The sequence below is a fragment of the Chanodichthys erythropterus genome, chromosome 17, assembly GCF_024489055.1.
Source record: "Chanodichthys erythropterus isolate Z2021 chromosome 17, ASM2448905v1, whole genome shotgun sequence".
NCBI classification, from domain to species: Eukaryota; Metazoa; Chordata; class Actinopteri; order Cypriniformes; family Xenocyprididae; genus Chanodichthys; species Chanodichthys erythropterus.
In genome coordinates, this window is record NC_090237.1 from 4,737,181 (window position 1) to 4,762,256 (window position 25,076).

General features: G+C 39.7%; 1 protein-coding gene across 4 annotated transcripts in view; it reads right to left on the reverse strand.

Annotated features, from left to right (window-relative positions):
* Window positions 1-6,195: 6,195 nt before the first annotated feature.
* The window catches only part of LOC137004317 (deleted in malignant brain tumors 1 protein-like), a 48,359-nt gene continuing 29,478 nt past the window's right edge, over window positions 6,196-25,076 (reverse strand). Inside the window, exons 7-14 of one of the 4 annotated variants that reach the window (XM_067364546.1) lie at window positions 20,347-20,652; window positions 19,926-20,213; window positions 18,630-18,947; window positions 15,380-15,703; window positions 14,971-15,258; window positions 13,166-13,483; window positions 12,590-12,907; window positions 6,196-6,498 (exon numbers count right to left, since the gene is read on the reverse strand). In XM_067364546.1, the coding sequence (XP_067220647.1) occupies window positions 6,446-6,498; window positions 12,590-12,907; window positions 13,166-13,483; window positions 14,971-15,258; window positions 15,380-15,703; window positions 18,630-18,947; window positions 19,926-20,213; window positions 20,347-20,652 (2,213 nt within the window). In that variant the 3' untranslated portion in view covers window positions 6,196-6,445. Of the gene's footprint in view, window positions 6,499-12,589; window positions 12,908-13,165; window positions 13,484-14,970; window positions 15,259-15,379; window positions 15,704-18,629; window positions 18,948-19,925; window positions 20,217-20,346; window positions 20,653-25,076 lie in introns of all 4 variants that reach the window. The other 3 variants (XM_067364547.1, XM_067364548.1, XM_067364544.1) reach the window with 3 other exon arrangements.

Here is a 25,076-nt window from a genome sequence, read left to right on the forward strand (position 1 = left end):
AACATGAGAAGTGTTGCATTATAGTTTCAAAGGAACACAGACATGGGTGTGGAGAAACAGTAGAGCAGGGTTTAGTGCAGATTTAATTCGATTGTGCAAAAGAGCAAGTGTTTTGTACAGACAAGATGTATTTATGGGGTTTTTATTATTGAATAGTTATATATGTTTTCCCCCTTTTTGTAAGTCATATGTAATGTATTGTCGTTGTTTGATGGTAGTGACTGTAAAAGTTTATGAGAGATCAGCCCAGAAAGTATTATTATGATCATGATAGTAAGTGTGATGAAGGCTGTGCATCAGGTGCTTGTGGAAGAGCCTGAAAGATCATTCCTCCACTGAAGTGAATGTGAAATCTGTAATGCTTTTGAAATGCATGAACAGGTACAGTTAAAAATGCGTCTGGAAGATCAGAGTAAATGGGAATATGAGTGAAGATTCCTGGACTGATATCATCAAGTCAAATGTAAACAGAACCACGTCCTCGTGAACTAGTTGATTTGCAAATAAACCATTCCAGTGAGTGCGTTGAACTTCCGTGAGCGGTCGATCAGAGGATGTTATGTGTTTATTATGCAAATGAGGTCACAGCTTGTTGGACAAATATATGCAGTGAAGTTCAAATAAATCTTTTTAACCCCATAAAGCCTATATACTGTATCATATTTGATACAGAATTATCCACATGATCAAAACTGTTGTACACAATATACTACATGCCTTCTGTTTACTGATATTTATGAAGTAAACATAAGAATAACTTTGATATTGTTAGTAATATTTCAAGATGAACACTTACTGGACTGAAGCAACTTAGGTTTACTTGATAACATGAGTCTTAAATATGATCATCAGGCTTTTGAGGAAGATTTATTTGTTCATCTTTAAATTATCATTGTATTCCATTGCATCATATGTGTTCTGTATACAGAGCTTTGATCATAAAACTAAGCATTTAGATATCATCCTACTAAGACATTATTGACAGATATGATGACTGATATTTATGTCAGTATCTTCTATACATGACTTAGGAAGTAACTTAACTGTTGACTTCTTCTTAAAGGGTCATGAAACCCCCCTGTTTTACCCTGGTTGTTCACACCTCAAAGCTCAAAAAACTCTGTTAAAATGGGCGTGTAAAGCTCTGGAAAAGTGGGAGTGTGGAAGAGGGGAGAGAACAACCAATGAAACACAGACATAGAACACACTCATTATACAGAATAATGAATATTAATATATGAGCACGGAGAAAATGACAACAAACTCCCATGCACAAGGGAGAAATGAGAAAGAATATTTAATAGGGCTAATAATAGGCTACTTTGATTACGTTTACGAGCACTGCAGTCTCAAAATCAGTCTTTTGTCTATTAGGATAATCATGTTGTCGCGATCAGAGAGGATACACCACTGTATCAGTGTCCAGTTTGCACATATAATTTATTTGAAGAAGACTTGATGAAATATGTGTGCATACACCGTGCTGGTTAATGTTTGGTGCAGGAGAGTGTGTGAAATAAAAACTTTAAACACGGATACTTTATTCTGTAGAGCTATCCACGTGGGTAGTGTTGTTAAACACAACGCGAAGCTCCACGCTGAAACGGATCATATGTGCGCTCCACATGTATATCATAATAATCGTATTATTTATGTGTTCATATTCAAACCACAGTTCTGACCGCATCGTGGGCAAAAAACAAAACAACACTCATGTGCTGCTGTGCTAAGAGAAACATACGCTCGCGTGTTTGAACGCAGATAGAGCAGGCAGAGGTGAATGAGCCGCACTTTTTTGACATTGAGTTCTCCGCTGTAACGTACGGAAGAGGATTAGGGCCAAGCAATAATAAAAAATAAAATCATCTCGAGATTAAAGTTGTTAAATTTCGAGAAAAAACTTGTTACATTTCGAGAAAAAAGTCGAGATAAAATGTTGAGAATAAAGTCATTAAATTACGAGAAAAAAGTCGTTAAATTACGAGAACAAATTCGTTAAATTATGAGAAAAATGTTAAATTTCGAGAAAAAAGTCAAGATAAAATGTTGAATAAACGCATTAAATTATGAGAATAAAGTCATTAAATTACGAGAAAAACGTTAAATTATAAAAACAATTTCATAATTTAACGACTTTTTTCTCATAATTTAATGACATTATTCTCAACATTTTATCTTGACTTTTTTCTCGAAATTTAACAACATTTTTCTCATAATTTAATGACTTTTTTCTCGTAATTTAATGACTTTATTCTCAACATTTTATCTTGACTTTTTCTCGAAATTTAAAGGTGCCCTAGATTCAAAAATTGAATTTATCTTGGCATAGTTAAATAACAAGAGTTCAGTACATGGAAATGACATACAGTGAGTCTCAAACTCCATTGTTTCCTTCTTCTTATATAAATCTCATTTGTTTAAAAGACCTCCGAAGAAAAGGTGAATCACAACATAACACCGACTGTTACGTAACAGTTGGGGTGTACGCCCCCAATATTTGCATATGCCAGCTCATGTTCGCAACATTATGAAAGGGATTAGACGTCTGGATGTGCACAGCTGAATCATCAGACTAGGTAAGCAAGCAAGAACAACAGCGAAAAATGGCAAATGGAGCAATAATAACTGACATGATCCATGATAACATGATATTTTTAGTGATATTTGTAAATTGTCTTTCTAAATGTTTCATTAGCATGTTGCTAATATACTGTTAAATGTGGTTAAAGTTACCATCGTTTATTACTGTATTCACAGAGACAAGAGAGCAGTCACTATTTTCATTATTAAACACTTGCAGTCTGTATAATTCATAAACACAACTTCATTCTTTATAAATCTCTCCAACAGTGTAGCATTAGCCGTTAGCCACGGAGCACAGCCTCAAACTCATTCAGAATCAATGTAAACTTCCAAATAAACACTGTACTTACGCAATTAGACATGCTGCATAACGCACACTTTGTAAAGATTTTTTTTTTGTAAAGATTTAACCTTCATCTTTAGGGTTATATTAGCTGTGTGAACTTTTTTTTATGTTGTTTAAGGCAAACACGAGCTCTTGGGGAATGGAGCACAAGATTTAAAGGGCCACACACCCTGAATCGGCTAATTTCTATGCCCCAAAATAGGCAGTTAAAAAAATGAATTAAAAAAAATCTATGGGGTATTTTGAGCTGAAACTTCACAGACACATTCAGGGGACACCTTAGACTTATATTAAATCTTTTTAAAAAAAGTTTTTTTTCGAAATTTAACAACTTTAATCTCGAGATGGTTTTATTTTTTTATTATTGCTTGGCCCTAATCCTCTTCCGTAGTAATGCGATCTCATGCGAACATATTTTCCATTTGCACTGATAGATTGTTTTACTATAATCCACATGCACCCAAACTTCTACTCTCATCACGTCGCAGGAAAACACATTTTTGTGTTGTAGCACTGAGGAAACGAACACCAATGGTATGTCTCTGAATGACAACAGACCGAGGATAGAGAAGTGATACTTCCTCATGCATAATACCGCAATTATAATCTTATGCTACAGCGCAGTGATTGGATTGAATGAGCTTTATCTCATGAATAAATACAGAAACTGTTGACGTCAGCATGTTCGACCAGCCCATACTTGGAGTCAGTCAGCACTCCAGATCTTGCCAGTAGTACACGATGACGTCAGATTTTGTGACGTTGCTCCGACTTTGCTTTTCAAACCGGAAGATAGAAATCGCTCTGAAAAATGCAAAAATAACTAATTTTAACTTTTTATAAGTTTAATGAGTACCTTTAGTGTTTTCAATGATGTACAGCCTATACATATCTGTTCACAGCTCATAAAATGGGGTTTCATGACCCTTTAAGGCAACAGTCTTGGCATTTTATCATTGTCAGAGATCTACTGCTGTCTGTGACTTCCATAACAGCAAAAGACCCTTAGGAGTCAAAACGTGACCTGATGAGACCTAATAACTTTGAGAGCCTTAACAATGTCATCTTATCTTTAGCAACCATTTATGCCTAATTTCTAGTGTAAATTTAGAAATGAAGCATCAGCTGTCAAGTATAGAAAGAAATAAATTGGTACTTTTCTGATGCTTACAGATGTAAAACCCACAACCTCAATGCTGGAATCGGTTCATGTGATGGTCATGCATGGGGCTTTGGGCAACATCTTGCAAGTACATGTTGAAGACTGACAAGTCAAATCCTGTGTTAAATAGATGTACTGGAATAGATTAGAGTTTTCAACACTGGTGGAACATAAAACATATTAAATACCCATTAACTTCATGGTCCTTTCCATAAATGGTCCTTTCCATAAATATTGCACAAAAAAGAGGCTGAAACCTTTTTTAAAAAGTTATTACAAATATTCAGTGAAATTATTTTCTGTTTTGTATGAGGTATGTGATTTTTAAATATTTTACAAAAAAAAAAAAAAACTGTTTAAGATTATGAATTTGTTATTTTCTAACAATAAAAATTAAACATCAAGATTAAACAGACAGCAACAATAAAATAAGTTAAAGCTGCCAAGCTGTGTTGAAAGGGCCTTGCACCCAAGGCCACCGCATGACATGCATGCACGTGCCACACTTCCTGCTGCCAACAGATGGCGGCTTGACTATTACTGAATATTGCCATGTAGATGTTTTCAGGCCAGGATTATTATTGTAAATAACCCTCAGTTATTTGAATTAGTTTTGCAGATTAATATATTATTCTGATATTATTTATCGTAATTCTATATTTTCTTAAGAATAGTTATGTGTTTATTTTATTTTGGAATGTTATTTTACCCACTTTAAGTTATTATGCCTAAAGACCTTTACAGATCGCAGACAGACGGATTCACAGAGTTTAAATATAGTATAAGGACACTTTCAAGTGAATTTAAGCATATAGTAACTGTTTGTTGTTTTATTTTTGTAGTATTTTAAGTATTTGGTACTTAATGGCATATTTAAATGTTTCATGGGCAGCGTTCCAGTTTGGTTTTAGACATGCACTCGCGAACTTCCCTAAACACTTCCCCTCGGGGGAATCCCTGCCGCCATTTTGAAGTGCGTTCCACTTCGTGAAGTGGACGAGGGAAGTTTATATGGACAGACCCTCACTCCCTCGATTTTGACCAAGGGAGCGAGTCTACTTCATATGTACACTTCAGGCAGCTCCATAACCCACAATGCAACACGATTGTGACGTCACCGCATATCGCGTTTAATTTACCCCACCACAAACAACTCTATGATATATTAATTATTTTTTAAACATTTAAAACACACATATATACATATAGAATGCTGTATTAAACAATTTTGTAAGGGGAAAAAATAAATAATAAATCAGCTCCATTGTGGATTCCAAGTGATCAAGGGCTTAGGACGTTTCAGTTCAGCCCATACAAAGGTTCCGCCAGAAGTGGGCACTCGTGCAACGTAAGCAATGACGTACATCCGAGTCAACGAGACCGAGTGAAGTTAGCGAGGGAAGGGCATTTAAAAACCGAACTGGAACGCAGCCATGGAGTAAATTACAGTGCAAAGCATGTAATTTCCTGTTGCCAGCAGGTGGTGCTATGACTAACTGAATACTGGCATGTAGATGTCTTCAGGCCAGGCAGATTGGACATTGTATATCCGACAACTTGCTGATTCATGGCGAAACATCCAATTTAATGCCGCAAAGGCCTTTAGATTAGACTGACCAAATATGATGTTGATCTGATAAAGCTCTAGGAGGAGTTTGTTAAAGTACAATGTCTGGCAAGCAGCCATTAAGGGGCTGAGCACAAAGGAGTCACGGTAAGTCATGCCATCATGACTGGGAGCATCAGACCAACTGCAACAATGAGCAACTGAAGACATATTAAGATGATTTTGGGCAAAATGGCTGATAAATCATAAATACAGTCACTGGTAATATGATTTTATGGATTATCACTTTCAACCAGTAGCAGTTTCCCCTCTCTCTTAATCTCTGAACATATTTATGCAATTATAATTTGCTGTGTAAACCCATTCATGCCATGTCTGAGCTGCATAAAACAGTATGTGCAAATTCAAAGATGGATATTGATACTGACTTCAATTTTTTACACAGTGTCTTTGTATTCTGATCGAATTTATTGGTTAAATTTAAGAAATCTGACAGAAGACGACACAGATATGACAATGCACTTTAAAATACTGTTTTACTGGCTTTATTGCTCTGTGTTATTTCAGGGTTTTGATCTCTCAACTGAGAAAACACATCATGTATTTTATTGTATTATAATGACTATTTAATATTACTACTAAACATTAGCTAAGCTAGGCATATTAACTGTTCTAGGAACCTCAAAGCATATTTTATTTTTTGTGTATTTTGTGCTCCGTAATGATGTTAGTTGATGTCATTTGTTGTGTAGGAAGGACCCAAACATAAACTCAAGCCCAGGGGCCCCTAAGTCCTGTCCTGCACACACCACTCTTCAGTCTCTATGTCAGGACATGCACCTAATGAGAGGAAATACAAATAATGTACACGAAAATGAAAACACATGCTAATGCCACAAATGATAAAAAGCTGAACAAATCATCTATTACTTTGTCCTAAAAGTTATTCACCTCAAATACACCCCATTACTGCCTTCTCCAATGCAATCAAAATGTTTGTTTCATTTGCTTAAATGACCTTTATTATTTGAAAGATTTAATATTAAATTATTATTAAATAGTTAGTTGTCAAGACACTACAGTAATTGTTGATGCATCTATACTAAAGAAATTGTTTAAAAACTGTAAAGTAATAATTGAAAGTCGGGGACAGTCCTGCGTTCATTACCAGACTAATCTTCCCCAGGTGAAAAAAAAAAAGTACATTTCTATAATATACTTAAAGCGCTCTATTTTCGTGCACTAATTTTGTACTTAATATGCTAAAAATTCTTCTTTAGTACTTCTCAAGATAATCTTAAGAACATCTAAGTGTACTCAACTGTACTATTTTGAGACAGCATGAAATATGAACTAAAATGTGCTTTATATATACTATCTCTGTATTTAAAAAATTTATTTAGATACCATGTATAGTACATTTGAACCCATAGTGTGCTACAAGTGGTAGCTAAATATATTTTTTAAATACAGAGATAGTTCATATTTCATGGTGTCTCAAAATAGCACAGTTGAGTATACTTAGATGATCATAAGATTATCTTAAGTAGTACTAAAGAAGAATTTTTAGTATATTAAGTACAAAATTAGTGTGAGAAAACGTCGAATGACGTGATGGGAACCCTCTGTATCCAACCAATGAGGAAACGTGACGTCAGAGGCGGGTGACGTCAGGGACCAGGAAACTATAAAGCATACCCAGAACAAAGAACGTTAGCTTCTGGAATATGTCTAAAGCTAGACGCTCACAGGTATGCCGGGGGTATGGCAATGTGACGTAGCGTCTCGTTCCCTTACTCAGGGAACATGGGTTACATCTGTAACTCGAGACGTTCCCTTTCGTGGGAACTATCGACGCTACGTCGAATGACGTGATGGGAACGCTATCCCAACTACACCGTATCACCAAGTACCTGTCTGTTATCATGTAGACAGAACTGAGGACCCCGGAGAGGAGCCTATGTCCAGGTTGTAAAACCAATAAATGTGTGCTGGGATGACCATCCAGCAGAACCACATATGTCATAAATGGATACTCCTGACATTAAGGCCTTTGAGGCCGCCATACCCCTAGTCGAGTGAACACAGACAGCTAATGGAGATGGCTGTCCGGCACCCTCATAAGCAAGTGAGATAGCCTCGACCACCCACTTGCTCATTCTCTGCTTAGATGCTGGACCTCCTTTCTAATGAGACCCATAAAACACACAAACAATTTATCTGTTTTGCTCCACAGGGCAGCTCTGTGGACATATGCATCTAAAGCCCTCACTGGGCAGAGCAGATTGAGTTTCTCCTGATCCAAAGTTGTAAATGGAGGAAGATGGAAGGCCTGAAGTACGATGGAACCTGGGACGTTAGTGGGGACCTTAGGCATATAGCCTGGTCTAGTGTGCAGGAACGCTTTGACCATTCCAGGTGCGAATTCCAAACACAAAGAAGCAGCTGAAAGTGCTTGAAGATCTCCAATTCTTTTAAGAGATGAAATAGCCAGTAGAAATATGGTCTTTAAGGGTGAGGAATTTCTCTGAAACTTCCTCTAGTGGTTCGAAGGGAGCCTCGGCTAACCCTTCTAATACCACGGCCAAGTCCCAGGCTGGAGTCCTTGAAGGCCTCAGCCTCAGAGTACCACGGAGGAAGCGTATAAAAAAGGGGGTCTCAACCTACCGAGGAATCCCCCACAGGAGTATGGCCAAAATGGCCGCATACACTTCCTCGTGGAGGGAGCTCTGGAGTGGAGTATGGTCTCCACAACCTCAGTTGGGAGAGCACCATCTATGAGCCTGGCCCCCTCAGAGGCCAGGCCCACAGTCTCCATAGTTCTGGGCATGGAGTAAGCTCCATCAGGGAGCCATCTAAAAGTGACACTAGGTCTAAGAACCATATTTTGGTTGGCCAGTACAGGGCTATCAATATTAGACTGACCCCTTCCTGGCGTACATTCTCCAGAACTCCCGGGAGCAGAGCAAACGGGGAAATGCATACAGGCGCAGCCTCGGCCACGTCTGTACCATGGCATCCAGACCCAGTGGTGCTGAATGAGATAGGGAGAACCACAGTGGACACTGGGTTGATTCCCCTGAAGCAAATAGGTTGATTTCAGCTCGACCAAAGTTTTCCAAAGTGAGCTCCACACCTCAGTGTGGAGACTCCATTCCCCGGGCCTCGGCCCCTGCCTCGACAGGGTGTCTGCTCCCACATTTTAATGCCCTCAGGTCTGGGAGGAAGTATTTTACTGCAAGAAATACCGCCATCATTTCCTGCCGATTTAAGTGCCAGGAACTGATGGTCCTCCCAGACACCCTGAGCCAAGCGACCACTCATGATGACAGGAACCAAGGGTTTTTCCACATGACCAGAGCACGAAGGCATCACCGCATGACTTTGATCATGCGAAAAGGATTTCCCCTCAGGGGAAAACCCCTTGGTCCTGAGCCACCACTGTAAGGGTCTCATGTGCAGAAGGCCAATAGTAATCACGTTGGACGCAGCTGCCATCAGACCCAACAGTCTCTGAAACTGTTTTACAGTGAGTGACTGGCATGAGCAGGAGACAGCCGCGCCTGCATCGTGGTAGAATCCCAGATTACTCCTAGATAGTTTGCAATCTGACTCGGAACCAGCACACTCTTTTTGGCATTGAGCCTCAGCCCAAGCTTTTTCATGTGCGACAGAACAACATCTTGATGTTGAACTGCCAACTGTTCTGTTTGAGCTAATATCAACCAATCGTCGATATAGTTCAGCACGAGGATGCCCTGGAGTCTCAATGGAGCCAGCGCTGCATCTACGCACTTCCTGAACGTGCGGGGTGATAATGATGGGCTGAAAGGATGAACCCTGTATTGGTAAGCTTTGTCCCCGAAAGCAAACCTGAGGAACTTCCTGTGAGAAGGATGGATGGATACATGAAAGTAAGCATCTTTCAGGTCTATCACAACAAACCAGTCCTCGGACCTGATCTGTGGGATAACCCTCCATCCTTCTTTTGAACCATGAAGTATAGGTTGTAAAACCCTGAAAGCTTGCTGGGAGGAGAACCCCTTCTATAGCTCCTTTTTGCAAGAGCGCCATAACCTCCTGTTCCATTACCAGAGACTGCTCGGGGGCCACCACTGTGGGAAGGACCCCATTAAACTGGGGCGGGCGAGACCCGAATTTGTAACCCTTTTCTATTCTGAGCAGCACCCATTTTGAAATATTTGGGAGAAGTTTCCATTCTGCCTTATTTACAAAGGGAACCAGTCTCTCGAGACTGGCCTCTGGTGTTTTTTGAGCACTTGACTTGGCACCCTGAAGCGGCGAACCGGCAAGGAACAGCCGAATCAAGTGATGACCGGCCCTCCTTGGAGGATCGGTGGAGACCGCTGCGACCTGAAGCACACTGGGTGGCAGGGTTAGCAGAACGGCCCCCTGAGGGCGCCAAAGAGGGATGGGTACCAAGTATTTTAATACCCAACCCTCTCTGGAGGGGGCTGCCCTCCAATGTCCCGTGCCACTGGCATCAGGACCTCTTCGAAGCCTTCTTGGTGATAATTACAGTCCGCAGATCTGTGTTACCCCACAAAGACTTCGGCTATGTCGCCTGTCCCCAAGCATTCTGCGGGGGAACAAGGGTGGCGACACTTTCTTTTAAATTCCTCAGAATTTAGTGTATTCAATATTTCATTTAATCCTCAAATTAAATGCAGCCAGTTCTTATATAAATATATATAGATATATATATTTTTGAACAGACTGAATATATTTAGAATGCAAAAAAGAATTATAGCTTGTAATAATTCGCAAGGTATTTTAGGGAAAGAGAGAAAGGGAAACTCCTGTCTGCTCAGATCCCTTAATATATAAATATATACATACATATATATAGGCTACATACACACACCCACACATGCATAATTACGGACACGTGATACATGTGCAGCCTCAGCAAACGCAAGACCCGAGCCGTGTATTCATTCTTGCAGACTTAATCTACGCGCTGCCTCGGTAACACGAGATCCGAGCCATATATTCTTTAAAGAAAACCCAATCCACGTGCGGCCTCGGCAAGCGCAAGATCCGAGATTAGACTTTTATTCCCTCGAGAATAAAGCCAACAGGAGTGGAGCTACAAAACTCCCGCTAGTGCATACTTTTCTTCGAGACATTTTTATGAATGAACACTGTCACTGTCAGTTGTGAGCTGACGTGCATGCTCCACTCCCAGCAAACGACACATAAATCGTGTGTATCCCCACTCGCTTTGTAGTGTAGCACAGGGGGAAAATCAAACTGCTGTTCACGACTGATTTGTTATATGTGTGTGACTGTGAGGTGGCGATCCTCAGATCGATATCACAATATGCACCTCCTCAGAGCTGGACATGTGAATATCGGTGCCTCAACCCGGGGGAAGAAACCGCAGAGCGTGCTTCCACCTGGGAGACGGCACTGAACCTGGCAGGTGAAGGCAGAAAAAGGGCGGAGCCCGTCTCTAACCCCTCTGTCAGATCCATTTGTGAACCCCACGAATGGAGCCTCCGGCCTGCCTCAGCAGAAGCGGGACCTGATCCGCGGGAAACACTGGAGCACAGTGTCCTGAGAGTGAGTTTTTACAGTGCACACAGACGGCTCCCTCAAGAGCTGCCTGGGCATACTCACTCCCACTTTACTGCTGTTTCTCACCATAATACGTGTCTTTTCTATATAAATATATGGATTCGTGTGAGATACTCGTCCTCAGGCGAAGAGATCATGATTATTTATATGTGATAAGACAAACAACACCAAATAAGACACACAATATACAGAGACAATATACAATATACGCTTGCTGAAGACAACAGAAGCTAGTATTCTTTGTTCTGGGTATGCTTTATAGTTTCCTGGTCCGTGACGTCACCCACCTCTGACGTCACGTTTCCTCATTGGTTGGATACAGAGGTGCTTCACAAACACAAAATGCAGAGGGTTCCCATCACGTCATTCGACGTAGCGTCGATAGTTCCCACGAAAGGGAACTTTAAGTACATTATAGAAGTGTACTTTTTTTTTTACCTGGGATCACAGTACTTTAGACCGCGATGGAAATGCAAGCTGCGTTGAAATTGCGTACTGAGTAGGTACTACATTTCAATTTAAATTTACTTACAGTCTTTGAAAATATATGTTGAAAATATATGTTCTATATGTTCATATATGCGTGTAGTATGAATGAAATCCAGACGTACTACATCCGCCATGTTGTTACTGTCACATGATTTACCAGCACCAGTTACATCCCTTCAACTCCATTCATAAATCCTCTCCCGTGTCCTCATGGGATAGTGAAGTGTTCATCGTATGCGCACTTCTGAATCTAGCTGGAATTCATAGTATTCACCTACTGTTTTTCGAATACTTTGAATTTGGATATACTACTCTGTTTGCGTACTGTTTTTTGTGTACTATATAGTAGAGAAGTATTCAATTTCGAACGCAGCAGCCGACAGCAACAGGTCTGGGGGGAGAAGTTCCTGGGGCAAATTGTTCCAGGTAATTTTGGTGGAAACGCGACTTCAGTTGCTCACTAATCTCTCCTATCAAGGTTTAGTTAAACACTTAGCAATGAAGCACTAGATAGGAGTTTAAAAGCAGGCGTCTATCAGCGGATCCCTAATATATCCACTGACAGACACCTGCTTTTAAACGCTCCTGTGTGTATCTGTGTAAAAATGAATAGTGAAATAATGTAAGTACAATGTGATTAAAAACTATGTTGTAAGTATTTGTATATTTTATGTGTTTGACATTGTGTGCATAGCCCTTCTGCTTTTTTAAAATATAATTATTATTTGGGACTAAACACTAGGTTTGTGTTGTTTTTATCACTATTGTACTTTTTTCATCACAAGCAAAACAGTAAATATAAAATGGCATCTTGGATCTTGGAAAACATATATACTTTTACCCTTTAAGCAGACGACACCTGCATCTTCTTCTGGACCGCAGTCTTCGTATCCAAAAGGTTTGTGTGAGCACTGTGTGAGGGACGATTCATTTCCTGAACATCTCACATTATCCAACCAGATCAGACCACTTCCCTGGCCAAAATGAGCGTTGGAGTGTGCTCTAACAGCTCGTCCACATCCCAACTGTCTGCACACCACCTCAGCATCATTCATGTCCCAGTCATCATCACACACTGTCCCCCACTGGTCATCATAAAGGATCTCAACTCTCCCAGAGCAGTTGTTACTACCATTCACCAGTCTGATAGTATATTCACCTAAAAAAAATAAAATAACTATATTATGAATCAACTCACATCTAACAACATGCTAAACTTGCAAAGTCGCTAAAACCATCAGTCGCTGTTAGGAGACAAGCACCAAACCCGTCTGCTTTTTTAAAATATAATAATTATTTGGGACTAAACACCATAGGTTTATGTTGTTTTCAATCACTATTGTACTCTTTTCATCACAAGCAAAACAGTCAATATACAATGGCATCTTGGATCTGGGGAAAACATATATATTTTTACCCTTTAAGCAGACGACACCTGCATCTTCTTCATGACCACAGTTATGGTTTCCCAAAGGTTTGTGTGAGCACTGTGTGAGGGATGATTCCCTTCCTGAACATCTCACTTCATCCAACCAGATCGGATCACTTCCCTGGCCAAAATGAGCGTTGGAGTTTGCACTAACAGCTCGTCCACATCCCAACTGTCTGCACAACACATCAGCATCATTCATGTCCCAGGAATCATCACACACGGTCCCCCACTGGTCATTATAAAGGAGCTCAACTCTCCCAGAGCAGTTATTACTACCATTCACCAGTCTGATAGTATATTCACCTAAAAAAATAAAATAACTATATTATGAATTATGTTTCAAGTTATAATAGTTTGCGAGAATGGGAATATAAACACAACGAGGTGTGAAAGTGTCTAGTGAGTACATGACTTTTTCTGTTCAGCTGATGACGTTTAACATCCCCAACAACCTCTAGTCCCATTTAGTTACTTCTTAGCAACTGCCTTTTTTAAGAAAAGTAAAAGCTTTAAAGAAAATCACAAGGAGCATTACTGATGTATTTTATGTCAGACGTGTTGACGCATCCACCATCTTCGAATGAATGAATGAGGCATTTATATAGCGCTTTCCTATGCACTACTGCACACCCAAAGCACTTTACAATCATATCAGGGGTCTCTCCTCATCCACCACCAGTGTGCAGCATCCACTTGGATGATGCGACGGCAGCCACAGTACAACGGCACCAGAGCACTCACCACACACCAGCTGTAGGTGGAGAGGAGAGAGAGTGATAAAGCCAATTCAATGAATGGGGATTATTAGGAGGCCACTCTTTACGAGAAGTGCCATGGGATTTTTAATGACCACAGAGAGCCAAGACTTCAGCTTAACGTCTCATTCGAAGGACGGTGCTTGTTACAGTACAGTGTCCCCTTACTATACTGGGGCATTAGGACCCACACAGACCATAGTGTGAGCACCAAGCAAATGTGCTGAGGCTTTGAAACAATCTACACGGTGACCCCTAGTGGTCAGAATAGTGTAAATGCAACAAAACTCAGGCCAAACATGCATAAAAACACCTTTTACAAATCTATTGCAAATGTTTTATTGAAAGTAAAATCTATCAAATGCAATTAACTAATCATCTAATAAGATTAAATATAGAGTGTCTGTATAATGTGTTCTTTTATCGATTTTTAGGGCGTGTTTTGTTTGTTCCATGGACTCAAGCTAAACAGGCCAATAAAAGATTACTAACTACCATTATTCATTTTAATTATACTAATGTCTAATTAAAACATCTACAAAAGTATAAAACTGATCAGAGATCAGGTAAAACCATCGGGTAAAACCCATAGACACTTGTTCAATAGTTCTCAGTGAATCTGCATGATTCATGGGTTCACTTTATCAGCGCCCTCTACCGGTGAACCATTGAAATTTTGAAATGTTTCGAAACGTTTCGAAACAGTTATGATGTAATGCAGCCTTGTTTACAGAAATCATGTGACTTTGGCAGTTTGATACATGCTCCGAATCACTGATTCTAAACAAAAGATTAATAAAGCTTCAAACCTTCACGAAGCAGTGTTTCAAATTTGTCCATCACTACTGATAGGTATGTAAATTGTATTTTTCATGTGCGTGCGCAGAATGCTAATAAGTTGCACTTTCTCGGGATTTAATTGTAATTTTATAAATTAGCAGCACAAAACACAAAAATAAGACATCAATACGGAATGAATTCACTTTCATGCAACTAATGCGTTATGTAGGCAATGAGACAAGATTAAACTCTTACCTACAATGATGTCAACAGTGTTACTCCGAGGTGATATTAAAGTGCCGTTTTGGTAGGAGTAATAACAGCTGTAGCTTCCCTGATGTGAGACGCTTACATTGACAAGGTTGAAAGTCACACCAGAAACATGTTTCTGGGAGGATATAGATGATCCGTTTATGAAGAGGTGGAATTCAGCATCAGCATTGCATCTTGGTTCAGGTGTTGTGCATCTGAACTGAATGTTTTCTCCAGGAGAAACTGTATCTGTGGGGCTCACAGAAAGAGTGGGCTGCTGCAGGTCACCTTCTACAGAAATAGGCATCCATTTAAATTTGCATGTTAAGATGAAAATCATTAAAACATGAAGCTTATTGTAATTTCTATTGCTCATTTCTCCCAAAATAATGTCAAGATGCAAAAGATTTACCTGCACAAACAACAGCAGCATCTTTACCATGATTACAGTTGTGAGCTCCTAGTCCTCTGTGTGAACATTGTGTGAGGTTTCCTTCATCTCCCGAGCATCCAACATCATCCAGCCAGATCGATCCACTGCCTTGACCAAAGGCGGCACTTTTAGGTGCACTGATGGCTGAACCACACTCTAACTGTCTGCAAACCACAGCAGCATCATTCACGTCCCAGTCATTATCACACACGGTTCCCCACTGGCCATTATGAAGGATCTCCACTCTTCCACAGCATGAATCAGACCCATTGACCAATCTTATGTCTGGTAAGATATAAAAATCTAAGTACAATGTGATTAAAAATGTCTCAGGTTATGTTTGTAACCATGGTTCCCTGAGAACAATATCAACTAATGACAATCCTATTGGCCAGCGACAGCTTATGATGTCATCATAGCGTGACCCGGAAGTATATAAGGAGCACCTAGAGAACCAGTCAGTATCTTATCGTCTGAAGGGACTGTTCAGCAGGCAGCCCTGATGCATGGCTAGGAAACGCAGAGTCTCATTCCCTGTTCTCAGGGAACCATGGTTACATACGTAACCTGAGACGTTCACTTTCTAAAGGGAACTCAACTCTGCGTTTGACCCGCTATGGGGAACGATATACCCACACCGCCATGCTTGAGGGGAGTGCATGCCAAAAATGGCTAGACAAACATCAGAACTAGCAACTTCAACTGAAGCGCCAGAACCACTCCCCCTATGGGTCATACATAGGCTGTCAGTGACAGCATTCCCTATGGCCAACAGCCCAAGCTAAAAAGCCTCAAAGAGGCCTTTCGCAGAAGGCCTACCTAGGTTCTTTTCAAAGAAAGAGGGTACCTTTAAGGGAATGTAGCCAGAGGGCCCGAGGGAACCCTAGCCAGTCAATAGTCAGAGGAACGTACTCAACCCTGATTGCCACCAGGGAGGCCTGACCTGGTCTACTTTACAGAAACCTAGTCTTGGCCAACAACCTGTCTAATCACAGAGCCTCCAATCACATTTCTTCAGAGAAAATATCCAGTAAGAGTGACTGCACAAGAGGCAGGCACCTGCTGATGTTGATGAATGCGAGCTGAATACTGGTCCTTCAATGCCTTCTCGATCTCAGTATGAAGATCAAGAAGGAATGGAAAGCTTATGGTGGCTGGAGAATTATTGCAAAAAAAGGAACCGTTCAACGAACAATCCGCGAGCGGTTTCTTTTTTTTAACCTGTTCCAATGGCAGCCGAAGTCTGCCACAGGCGTGTTCCATAATCTCACACAGCTGAGCATACGCGGGGACAGGGTGGCTTCAAGGATTCAGAAGGCTCACCATCTTCATCCTCATCAGCCATCTCCTGCTCTCTTGTTTGGCTTAGAACAAGAAGAGCAACTGCTGCTGAACCTAATGATGTCATAGACAACATATCATCATAATCACACAGCTCTCTCCCGTCAGCCGCCGAAGGTCGTAGGAAATTTCACCCCTTCAACAAGCTCCAGCTAAAAACCCCTTGATCTAGTCTCTACTCTGCCTCAGCAAGAGTAAGACCCGAACCATTAGGTGCAGCTGCCGGTCCTTCTCCTCTCGAGGAAAGGACCAGAAGAGAGTGGAGCATTTTACAAGTTAAACACACTCACAAAAACAAACAGACAGATCCCACAAGAACTGCCTGTACATGCCCTTTTGTTCTCATAAAAGACAACATTATAAGTTATGTATGTGATCAGATGTCAACATTATGGGACATGGATGTCCACACTTCCTGAAATAACTTCCTTATGTTTGTTAGACATAAATGTGACCAATAAATACACGATTGAGACGATGAATGCATGTATTGACCGAATTTGTGTCTGAATAGCGCTCCCTCCATGGGCGTGGCCGCATTAGCGGATAATGAGCTGAATCACAGACTTCTGACATGGCTCTCTTTTCATACAGATTACATAAACACAGAATGTTTGTTTTCGATTTGACTTATACGATTAGAAACCTGACATTTCAACGTTTTTTCAGAGACAAGTACAATTTTTTTATGATTAGTATTCACTAAGTTACAGTTCATTTTCCGAGAACTATCAGATTGGACTGCGTTCAGAGGGAGAGGAGAGATCACGCATCATGTTAGTTTTCTTTATTTTACAAAAAGCACAACATTTAGTTTTTACTCTGAGTGTACACAAATAAAAGAAGACATTCTATAGTTTCAATTGATATATTACTTATGTCTCTATGACAAAAAATGACGGAGTATTTTAAGTCTGTTTTGCTGCAATGTGAAAAAAATCCTGCAAAATGCGCCGGCGCGTTACCCGACTCCAGAAAGGTAATGTCTTATTATGCCACTTTCATCGTCGCTCAGATCATCTTCAGAATGAGTGAGTGCTTGTTCATAAGCATCCGGCTTGTCGAAGAAGTACTTCAAAACATTTGCGGTGTAACGGCCACGGTTCTTCATTGAATTTTGATATCAGCTAGAGCCGGCCAGAGCGCTGCATAATAAGTAGCCATGCTTCCCAGTATGGAAATACACACAGACATGACACGCCCCTACTGCGTGCTAGAATCTCCGAAAAACAAGCCGATTTCAACCTCAAAATGTACACTTTTAAATATACCAATACTGCTATCTCAAACACGGAAAGGCTTCTTCATGATCTCAACTAACAGATTCTGCAAAAAAAACGAAAATCACCAATTTTGAAAAAAATGCTTCTTTCTCATTTTACTCGAAAGTTGTGCTGCCGACTTGTGTCCCTGGTTTCCGTGACGGGTCACAAATTGTCTTAGCTTAATATCAGTTTGATATCGTTTCGAACAAAACAGTCCCCGAAGACGAAAAAGATACTGACTGGTTCTCTAGGTGCTCCTTATATACTTCCGGGTCGCGCTATAATGACGTCATAGGCTGTCGCCAGCCAGTAGGATTGTCGCGAGTTGATATTGTTTTCAGACACCGGATCACGCGAAGGCGTTCCCCATAGCGTGTCAAACGCAGAGTTGAGTTCCCCTTCGAAAGGGAACTATGTTGTAAGTATGTGTATATTGTATGTGTTTGAAATTGTTAGTAGGCAAGCACCAAATGTACATAGCCCCTCTGCTTAATTCAATTATTATTTGGGACTGAACACCATAGGTTTATGTTGTTTTCAATCACTATTGTACCCTTTTCATCACAAGCAAAACAGTCAATGTACAATGGCATCTTGGATCTGGGGAAAACATAAACTTTTACCCTTTAAGCAGACGACACCTGCATCTTCGTAGTGACCACAGTTATGGTCTCCAAAAGGATTTTGTGAGCACTGTGTGAGGGATGATTCATTTCCTGAACATCCCACATTATACAACCAGATCGGACCACTTCCCTGGCCAAAATGAGCGTTGGAGTAGGCTCTAGCAGCTCGTCCACATCCCAACTGTCTGCACACCACCTCAGCATCTTCAATGTCCCAGTTATCATCACACACTGTCCCCCACTGGCCATCATAAAGGATCTCAACTCTCCCAGAGCAGTTAGTATTACCATTCACCAGTCTGATAGTATATTCACCTAAAAAATAAAATAACTATATTATGAATCAACTCACATCTAACAACATGCTAAACTTGCAAAGTAGCTTTACAAATCTTATTTTTATTCAAATCAGTGCTTGAATCACACTGCCAAAGTCATGTGAACCATTGAAATTTAGAAACATTTATGATGTAATGAAGTATCGTTTACTGAAATCACGTGACTTTGGCGCTTCGAACCACTGATTCAAAACAAAAGATTGGTAAAGCTTCAAAGCTTTATGAAGCAGTGTTTTAAAAATCGGCCATGACTAGATATTATTGAATAATTTTTGGCACACAAAAAGTATTCTTGTTGCTTCAAAACATTAAGGTTGAACCGCTGTAGTCACATGAACTGATTTAAATATGTTTTTAGTAGCTTTCTGGGCATTTGATAGTGTTAATTATCTTGCTGTCAATGGAGGCCTTACTGAGCAATCAGATTTTATCAAAAATATCTTAATTTGTGTTCCGAAGATGAACGAAGGTCTTACGGGTGTGAAACGACATGAGGTTGATTAATTAATGACAGAATTTTAATTTTGGGGTAAACTAACCCTTTAAACAGATTTTTAAACACCTCCGATTGGCCATTGTGTTCACATGCTCAATAGATATGTACAATGATCTCTTCAAAAACTTGTTGTAAATAGACATCTTTGACGCTCTTCACAGAGTGCTTACACACATACACACGGGAGTGTTTGAAAGCAGATCCCAAATATATCCACTGATAGACACCTACTTTCAAATACTCATGTGTGTTTCTGTGTAAGCGCTACAAATAAAAATGAATAGTGAAATAAATCAAATAAAAATGGCTTCAAGAACTGCATCTTCTCGGGATTTAATTTAAAGTCATTTTACAAATTTGCAGCACAAACACAAAAATAAGACATCAATACAGAATGAATTCTCTTTCATGCAACTAATGCGTTATTATGTAGGCAATGAGACAAGATTAAACTCTCACCTACAATGATGATAACGGTGTTACTCCGAGGTGATATTACAGTGCCGTTTTGGTAGGAGTAATAACAGCTGTAGCTGCCCTGATGTGAGACGCTTACATTGACAAGGTGGAAAGTCGCACTAAATACATGTTTCTGGGAGGATATTGATGATTCGTTTTTGAAGAGGTGGAATTCAGCATCAGCATTGCATCTTGGTTTAGGTGTTTTGCATTTGAACTGAATGTTTTCTCCAGGAGAAACAACTGTATATCTGGAGATCACAGAAAGAGTGGGCTGCTGCAGGTCACCTGCTACAGAAATAGGCATCCATTTAAAATGACATGTTAAGATAAAAATCATTAAATACATAAAGCTGATTGTAATTTCTATTGCTCATTTCTACCTAACCCTAACCCTAATGTCAAGATGCAAAAGATTTACCTGAACAAACAACACCAGCATCTTCACCATGACCACAGTTGTGAGCTCCTAGTCCTCTGTGTGAACATTGTGTGAGGTTTCCTTCACCTCCCGAGCATCCAACATCATCCAGCCGGATCGATCCACTGCCTTGACCAAAGGCGGCACTTTTAGGTGCACTGATGGCTGAACCACACTCTAACTGTCTGCACACCACAGCAGCATCATTCATGTCCCAGTCTTCATCACACACGGTTCCCCACTGGCCATTATGAAGGATCTCCACTCTTCCACAGCATGAATCAGACCCATTGACCAATCTTATGTCTGGTAAGATATAAACAAGTAAGTAGAATGTGATTAAAAACTATGTTGTAAGCAGGGGCGCAGCCATCATTTCAGAATTGAGGGGGACAGAATATTTTTTTGAAAAATTATTAAAAGGTTTTTATCTGACCTTTGTCTAATTGATAGATTTATATCTCATCTCATGCTTCTAATTTGAAATAAATTTGCTTTTAATAAGAAAAAAAAATACACTGCTGAACAACCAATATCTAATATTTTTCCCCTATATTTTATGACAATTTTTTGATTGGTGTATGTACTACAAGGGATTTTATACAATGTAAAAAAAGATCACAGAATAAAGCAGAAAATATAGTACCTATTGTAAAGCCCGCCCTATCGGCCCAACGGCAGTTTCCCACAGAACGGGGAAGGTTTCTCAAAGTAGTTTAATTCCAAATAAACTTTTATCTGACTCCTTTTATTATGACCTCGATTTTTGTTTAGAATGTCAACTGATTATTGGTCATTTGTATAATAGTTCAGCTCTACATTTGATTATTCTACTTAACTCTTTGCTCTTACTGTACTCGTTCATTCGGATTCTTATAACGCTTCGAGTCTCGCACCAGCCGGGTATACGATCTCATATACACAAACTTGTAATACTTTTAGATGCCACACAATGCTTGCTTATTTTTTTTAAAAAGTATGTTATTTAGTCCTCATAGATCTGAACACACTGAATGAAAGCAAAACTTTTCGAAGAGTTTGGTTCCAAAATGCAATAACTCCATTTTGATTAATTTGAGTAAAATGGTGTTTTCTTTACCAAGAAAGTGGCCAGATGAAAAACACTATTTTCAAATCTAATCTACATTTTGATTTTAAAAGGTTTGTTATAAAAAAGTATTTTTTTCCCAAAATGCAATAAGTCCATGACACGTTTTTTTCTTTTTCAAAATGCAATTTATCCATCAATTTAAAATGTATTTTTCATATTGAAAATACACAACAAAGTCAGTTGATTCACACATATGACAGCCTCTGAACTTTGTCAATACTAATCTTGTATACAGGCATTTTACTAAAAATACATTCAGTCATCGCTCCCAAAATGAATTCAAAATGAGTCATCTTGTTAATGTCTCGGTATGTCATTACTGATTAAAGAGTATCTGCCGCCACCGCATGGTTAAAATAAACACATTTGCAGAGTACACTGGTATTAAAAATGGCTTTTAAAAACTGTTCGTGATTCAGTTTTGAGGACCGTGACAGAAGTTTAATGCTGTTGTGGAACAAGCAGCAGCCGCATTTTTCCTCCTCCCTACTCGACTGTGGAGATATGACCCCAACCCCCTGTGAGGACCCCCAAACTCTGGATCAACATGCACCAGTGCTAAATTTTTCTATATATCCTAATCATTTGTTAACATAATTTTATAACTTCAATGAGCACATTGTTTCTGCCCTAATTTAATACATTGTGTAAATTAATATTTTGTTAGCCAACTGTGTGATTTGTATATACATTTCTGAAATGGCATAACTTCCAGAGTCACCTCTGATAAGAGATTACTATAAATTGTAATGTTGACATGCATTTTCTGTAAAAGTCCTTTGAAATTATGTGTATTGTGAAAATCACTATACATATAAACGTGAATTGAATTGAACGAATTTATGTACACTAAATCAGTATAAGATGGTTTTGAGCCAGAGAATCACCAGAAAGGTTTTGATGAAGTGTCATTCTTAAAACATCTAGCCTAAGCAACTGTCGTAAAACCATTAACAGAAACACATTTAGGATGCACTCTTCCCCCACCGGGTTGACTTGGAAACACCTTCACTGTGAGATTAAATTATTTGTTAAATTACTTCACTGTTAAATTATTTGTTTTCATTCTTTTGTCTTTTTAACGTCGATCCTATCGGTGAGTTTGGAAACACAGATTCAGATGTTCTAGAAAGAACATCTCCCAAACAACACCTATTCTGGGGTGTGTGGGTAATGAGGACTCTTTGGCTTGATGAATATTTCTGAATCTTTGTCTTAGGAAACTAGCATTAATCTATAGTTCAGGTACTACTGATCATACTATGATGGCAAAGCACGCACGGACGCACACAGTTGTTCTAAAAAAGAACATGCCCAGACATGTCATTTTAACCCTTAAATGCATGACTGTTTCGCCAATCATTCTTACATATTCGGGTCTTTAGTGACCCGGATCAATATCTAACACGGAAGGATCTCTACCTGTCGTGATAATATAAAACTCCTCTGATATTAGAGTAACAATTACAGAAGAATAAAATAAAGCATATTTTGTTACCTTTTGGAGCTTGAAAGGGCTCTGTTTGAGCAGATGTTTTATGCCATCATCACTGTCCTCGTCAGAGCTCATTTCCCAGTAAATTCAGCAAATAATAGGATAGTTTTATGTTTGAGGTCACGAATATAAGCCCATTTGCGATCTCAAACGTATTCTCAAAACTATATAATTTTCAGCATCTTCAAAATCAATATTTCGATCACTAACAGCTTCACCAGATCCATCCAGTGACAGTTACAGTCATATTTGATTGCGTTCAGTACTCGCTCTGCAGTAAATCGCTAATGTCTTGACTCAAATATTTTGACTCAATTAACATATACCCCATTGACCAAACAGCACTGATTTTGACACTGAGGTGTAAAACTTGCTTGGGTGACTTTCACCCCCACAATCAAAGGAAAAACATGGCAACTATCAGTTCCCAACAGATTAGAAGAAGCCAGATACCCAGGATTCAGCAAATTTCAATCTGGGGTGAGACAGGCCTATAACCCCCATGAATATACCCATATATCTAACTATAAACCCAACTAACCCTATATCTCATTGACAGTCTTGACTTCCCATTCAGGGGGACAACACCCATAAACTCACAGCACTCATAAAACATATTTTACATCCACTGACCAGTCAGCTTGAGTGACAACACCCAGAAAATGTGGGTTATAAATTAGGCCATAAATCACCTTTACAGACATAGTGTATATGATTCTCTACTGTTGAGGCTCACCCTATTCAGATTGGTCTGACAACCCTGTGTTGTTCTGAACGGAATGGTTCTGAACTATTATTAGCCTACACAGTCTAAGTGTACATGACTAATGCCAATGTGTTAGTCGGAGCTCTAAAATATCAGCTGGTGTGCCCCACTGCTCCACCTAAGCTGTACTTTAGTCTGTTACTAACCTGAGCGTAGATTTGTGGGATTATAGATTTATAATTTCAGAGTAAGTCAGAATAAAGTCAAATATAACAATTTATTAGTCAGGAAAATGTATCATGCCAATTACATAATGAATTCAAAGATCATCAATACAAAACATCAGATGCTTAGAAACAGAGTAAAAGATGCACACCTGACATTAGAAAAATGCACATTGCTGTATGTCCTGGGCATTCAGCAATGTGGGCCGATCTAATTAAAGAATCGCACCCTGAGCCTCATCATCTCTTTAAATACTCAGACCAAGACAGAAACTTCTTTAAAATGGAAACATGGGTTCATAATGGGAATTTGCATTAATCAAGGTCCTAGACTGAGTAGTTTACACCTTTTGGGGATAGAAGGCCATTTGCATGAAAGACCCTGTGAAGGTGGACACACCCATTACAGAGATCAAAATATCTCTAATATCTTAAAAACCTTTATTATTGCTTCTGTGGGAATGAGACCTTTGTACCAGTCACACTGAGACATTTCAAATGATACCAAACATGTATAATGTTGTATGATAACTGTTCACATTAAACCATATAGATTTTGGGTGAATTTCAGGTCATCTCTGCATATAGAGAGAAGAGGGTGTGAAGAAGAGGAAATGTAGATTAAGGCAATGCTGAAATGTGGTTGACTCAGTGTGATTGCATCTTGGATGGGGATGATAATTTTTTAATTTCCTTTGTTTTCTCAAAGAGTAGCCCTCTCTTGGTGTCACGAATCCAGTCAGTTCTGGACTCCAATTCCCATAATCCTCCCTGCCAGTCACCTGCACACTATCCACACTAATCACCACACCCAGCTGCAGCTCATTACCTGGACTATAAAAGACTCACACACACACCACCTCTTGGCAAAGTCTTGTTTACCTTGTGTCACAATTGAGCATTACTTTCCTGTCTGCCTGTCTGCCTGCCTGCCTGTCTGCCTGTCTGCCTGTCTGCCTGTCTGCCTGTCTGCCTGTCTGCCTGTCTGCCTGTTACAGTTCCTGCCAGTTACCTGTCTACGATCCTGTGCTGCCTGTCCTGACCCTTGCCTTGTCTGCTGTTCTGTGAATGATATCTGCCTGTCCTGATCGTTGCCCGTATCCTGACTACGACTCTGCCTGTCCCTTGCTGTACCCGTTTGTTCCTGTTTGACCCTGCCTGTATGACCACGCTCACATTTAATAAAAGCTTGCA